Source organism: Brassica oleracea, chromosome C3 (assembly GCF_000695525.1).
Source record: "Brassica oleracea var. oleracea cultivar TO1000 chromosome C3, BOL, whole genome shotgun sequence".
Classification (NCBI taxonomy): domain Eukaryota; kingdom Viridiplantae; phylum Streptophyta; class Magnoliopsida; order Brassicales; family Brassicaceae; genus Brassica; species Brassica oleracea.
The window spans coordinates 21398578-21403793 of NC_027750.1; the positions used below are offsets into that span (position 1 = coordinate 21398578).

The window sequence follows — 5216 nt, forward strand, 5'->3', positions numbered from 1 at the left end:
TGGACGCTCTCGATGGCTTATAGCCTCAATTTTTATATAGTATAGATATAGATTATTTGAGAAATCATTTTTTTACGTGTCTTACTCACGTTAATTTTCACGATGATTGATGATTACAGAGGTACCCTTAACAAATTTAAATGATTACATTAATTACCATTATTGAATTTACTTTCCTTTTTAATTGGTAGTTTATTTTAATTTAATTACTTTTTTATTTTGCCAATAACATATATAATAAAAAGGAAAATTTTACAATATTTAAAAACGGATTTTAAAATAATATTTATATATAATGTGTTTTCACTAAAAGGAAAGTTAACAAAAATAATCTTGATATTATAGTGTAATTTTCATCAAAATTATGAATATAAATGATATTTATAAAATTTTAGATCAAATAAATAAATAAAAGTATTAAAAATTATAAAAAATAATAAAAAAAGATTAGGCGGTTAGGCGGCCGCCTAAGCGGCTAGGCGGTCTAGGCGGAGAAAATCGGGTATCCGATTTTTTTAACCGATTTGGCATAAATCGGGGCGGAAGAGTGACGCGTAACGCCCAGGCGGCTTGGCGGCGGATTTTTAGAACAAGGGTTTTAGTGATTGTTGTTGTGGTAAAAAAAACTGAACCTATAACTGTTTTTTTTCAAAAAAAATCAACTTAACTGGTAAGTTTTTTTTGCCTAATTGATATTATGAATATATATATAAAATTTATAGTTAAAAGTAAATTTTCTTTTTAAACTAAAATTCAGAATTTCTTCATTTCGTTTACTCAAACCTAAAAATCCCACAACGTTTCCTTTACTACACAAGTAATTAACGCACTAGCTACACAGTAACAGATACGTATTTACCGTAGGAAACAGACACAATGGGTCACGGACCCGACAACGACAAAGGTCATATTATATAGCACCAAATATCTCAATCGTCTCTCTCTGAAACACTCACAAACTGAGAGAAATGTATTCTGTTCTAAACAGAAGAGTATCTTTCTCTCTTCTAATAGTGATCATTGTGATGTTCTCTTCGTACAAAGCTGATTCCAAATGTGAATTCAAGGCAGTTTTCAATTTCGGAGACTCAAATTCTGACACTGGAGGATTTTGGGCTGCTTTTCCGGCTCAATCCGGCCCATGGGGGATGACTTATTTCAAGAAACCGGTCGGTCGTGCTTCAGACGGTCGTCTCATCATTGATTTTTTAGGTAATGAGTACTCTCTTTTTTTTTTGGGCAAAGGTAATGAGTACTTCTTTAAGTATTCCATTTCAACGTTTTTGAATGTTTTGTGTAAGATATAAATAAATGGTTTTTCATATATTTGTTTGTTGATATAGAAACAAATTCAAAATTATTTTCCCTAAAATGTCTTATAAATCTTATGTTTACAACCATAGCTTCATTTGCATGTGCTATGAACCGGGTCCAATGATTTGAATGTTGAATTATTCTTAGCGGAATCTCTTGGAATGCCTTTCCTTAGCCCATACTTGCAATCAATTGGATCCGATTTTCGACACGGTGCAAACTTTGCGACCTTAGCATCGACCGTTCTTTTGCCAAACACGTCCTTGTTCGTGTCCGGAATCAGTCCTTTCTCACTCGCCATTCAGCTAAATCAGATGAAAGATTTCAAGGTTAGAGTCGACGAGTTCCATTCCTCGCAGCAACCAGGTATATTCTATACTATACATACATAAAACGATGGTCAAAATAACAAAGCAGATGATGTAAACATGCTTATGTTACAATAGGGTTGCATATCTTACCGCCCAGCAATATTTTCGGAAAATCGCTGTATACGTTTTATATCGGCCAAAACGATTTCACATCGAATTTAGCTTCCATTGGAGTGGATGGTGTAAAACAGTATCTTCCTCAAGTCATTGGCCAAATTGCTGGAACGATTAAGGTACTGCATGCCTCCCGCTTCTAGTACAATCTTTTATTTTGCTTATAAAGGTTGTCTTATGGATGTAGGAGATATATGGAATAGGTGGTCGGACATTTTTGGTATTGAATTTAGCACCGGTTGGATGTTACCCGGCGATTTTAACCGGTTACCCTCATACTATGTCGGATTTGGACAAGTTCGGATGTCTCATTCCCGTAAACAACGCCGTCAAATATTACAACATGTTATTGGACAAGGCATTATCCGAGACAAGAACTGTACTGAAAAACGCTACCGTTATATACTTGGACACTCACAAGATACTGCTCGACCTCTTTCAACACCCCAAATCCTATGGTACTTAATGTCACAAACGGTTTGGTTTAATTGGGACTTACCATATTCAAAATTGGTATTTTGTTTAATCGAATATTTTTTTGTTGGTTGATTATATTAAAGGTATGAAATACGGCATTAAAGCTTGTTGTGGATACGGTGGACGTTCGTACAACTTCAATCAGAAGTTATTTTGCGGCACCACAAAAATAATCGGAAATTCTTCTGCGACGGCCAAGGCTTGCCGTGATCCAAAAAACTACGTGAGTTGGGACGGAATTCATGCTACGGAGGCTGCAAACCGCCGCATTTCGACGGCCATTCTCGATGGCTCGATATCATATCCTCCGTTTGCGCTAAACCACCTATGCCCGTCTGTTTAATAATCGTATTCTTTTGTCTTATACAATTTTCACATGTACGTGCTTTTGGCTTTAAAGCTAGTTTACATAATAAGGCATGAACAGTACTATTTCAAATCAATATTGTATAGTGCGATCTCCTAACATCCATCTTGTTGTACATATTGGAAGCATATTGGTTGAGAAATGGGTTAGATGTGAATTTTAAGACAATTCACCAACTAAGTTTTAAGCTGTTTAAGACAAACAAACACATATACATAATACATGTACTAAGTTTTAAGCTGTTTAATATGCTTTACAAATAGATTATTCTCCTACTCATTTGATTATCTTTAAATAGTTTCCTGGACTAAGAAAATAGTTAACTAGTGACATTTCTTCCATCACCTTATTCGTGTGTATCGGATTTTAAAATCCTTTTAGAGTGCATGTGACAATTGATGTTCTATTGTTGTGTTGTATTTATATCATATGGACATTACTTGGTTTTTATATATATCGTATGAACATTACTTGTTGTATTATATATATGCTAACTAGTGAATCAAAATATTTAAGTACAAAACACTTCATTTTCGTTTGACTAATCCGTCAGTTATTCAAATACGAGTTCCACTGTTGATAGATAACTTTGTATTTTTAATATATTCAGTATTGCATAAAGAGAGATAAATTTAACAGAAATAATTTATTGTTTTTTTTTGTTTGAAATAATTTATTGTTGGCGTAAGCTTGTCTCAATAATGGATTCAAGAAGAAGATTATGAATCTAGGGAATAGTCACGTGTTTAAAATAAAAAGGAAATCATATCATAGAATAAGAAATAGGAAATATTTTTTTTTATCATGAAATAGGAAATAATTAAATTAGCATTTTTAAGAACAGAAAAATTCTATTATTTTGATAAAGCTTAAGCTATATAAATGTATCTTAGGCGTGAGGTCTAATTACATTTTATCAATAATAATAGCTTTTCTGAAATTTATTTTTCTCTTTTCTTCCGAGGGCAATTCATCGTTCTTTTTTTCTTAACTACAATCCAACATTTATTGACTTGATTAATCCAACATCTATCTTGATCCATTTTGAGTTTAGAGTCTTCACTGAAGGTTATGTGTTTTTGATGTAGATACATTTATGCGGTTATGTGGATATAAAAATATATATGGTAAAAAACAGAGAGAAGTTTACGATATTGGATATTTTCTCATGGGTCTTTTATCATGTTGACACACTTTTTCCATGAGGTGTACTTTGTTCTTTACTTTTGATTTTTCTCTTCCTTTATTGCCTTTCACATGGTCACGTGGACAAGAGAAATGTTAAGTTCTGGTTCGATGCTGACTACACGTAAAATAGCCAAAATCTAACTTGCTTTGGATGTATTAGTTTAGTAGGTTTATTGAACAGTTGGATTGGATTAGAACCGTTGGATTAAAAGTTTATAAAATAGATCAGACGGCTATTATTGAAGCAAGTACATCTACTTATCTCGTAGTGGATGGGGATTTGTACTTTGGTTGGGTGATGTGTGGTTAATGTTAGTGTGGGTAGAGAACTTGTGGTTCGAGGAAGGGGTGTGACCCTGGGAAAGTGCGCTGGCCAAGATCATGTGGTCAAGAGTGGTGTGGTCATATATAATTGTATACAATATCCACATCTTTGGTCACTACCACTTTCATAACCATTACCATAAGCTTTTCTGCCGCCACCTATTCTATACCCTCTGGTTAATGGTCTATTTCCACTTATGGATCTTCTTTCTTCACTGATTCCGTAAACATCATCACCATAAAATCACCTCTTCCATGACCGCCTCCACCTCGAGCAACACTTCCGTATGCATATTTACCTTGTGTTCTCACTTTCGTTAGTTCCATTTCCGTAACCATGACCTACACCACCATAAGATGATTCTCCACCATCTCCATTATCACTTCCGTCTCCGTCTCAGCAATTGCAATTGGTCGCCAAGGTATAATCGATAGAAAAAGAAGAGACAAATTATCAGATTAGGGTTTCTAAAAGAGTAAAGTGATTTTTCGATAAAAAAAAAGTAAGAAAGAAATTATGTTTTTGGATCTGAGTTTTAAAGCGTAACAAAAATAAGATGAAAAGTAATTTAGTTAACATGTGTTTTTAGTTGTTTTAGTTGGAGGGTATAAGAGACATTTTATGAAACAAAGTACTCCACATGGTAGAAGTATGTCTGAGTGTAAAGGAAAATGTAAAAGCATGTGTGAATGTAATTATTTCAAAAACAGATACATGATATATTTATGTTCGATACAAAACAATTTTTAATTCATTCTTTGATCAACATATAGCATAATAGTTTTATACTAGATTAATATCCGCGCCTTGCGCGGGATAAACATTATATATATAAATTCTTTTATGTATTATATGTTCTTACATATTATGAAATAATAAATATATATTGAATAATTAAAAGTCAGTAACTATTACATATATAATTAAATTGGTGCGAACGTATAAATCAATTTTATTAATCCAGACATTTTTTTAAATTTTTTTGATAGGATATGTAATTAAATTTAAATGATATTAACATACATAGTATATTTTTAATATTAATGTCTATTAAATGATG

The 5216-nt window shown here is 32.8% G+C and overlaps 1 protein-coding gene across 1 annotated transcript; it reads left to right on the top strand.

The window, feature by feature from the left end:
* The first annotated feature begins 959 nt into the window (after positions 1 to 959).
* On the top strand, positions 960 to 2746 carry LOC106331989 (GDSL esterase/lipase At4g01130). Its single transcript, XM_013770430.1, has 5 exons — positions 960 to 1212; positions 1462 to 1680; positions 1761 to 1918; positions 1987 to 2257; positions 2360 to 2746. The coding sequence occupies exons 1-5, from the start codon at positions 969 to 971 to the stop codon at positions 2617 to 2619; spliced, it is 1152 nt and encodes a 383-aa protein (XP_013625884.1). The 5' UTR covers positions 960 to 968; the 3' UTR covers positions 2620 to 2746.
* The last annotated feature ends 2470 nt before the right edge of the window (positions 2747 to 5216 follow it).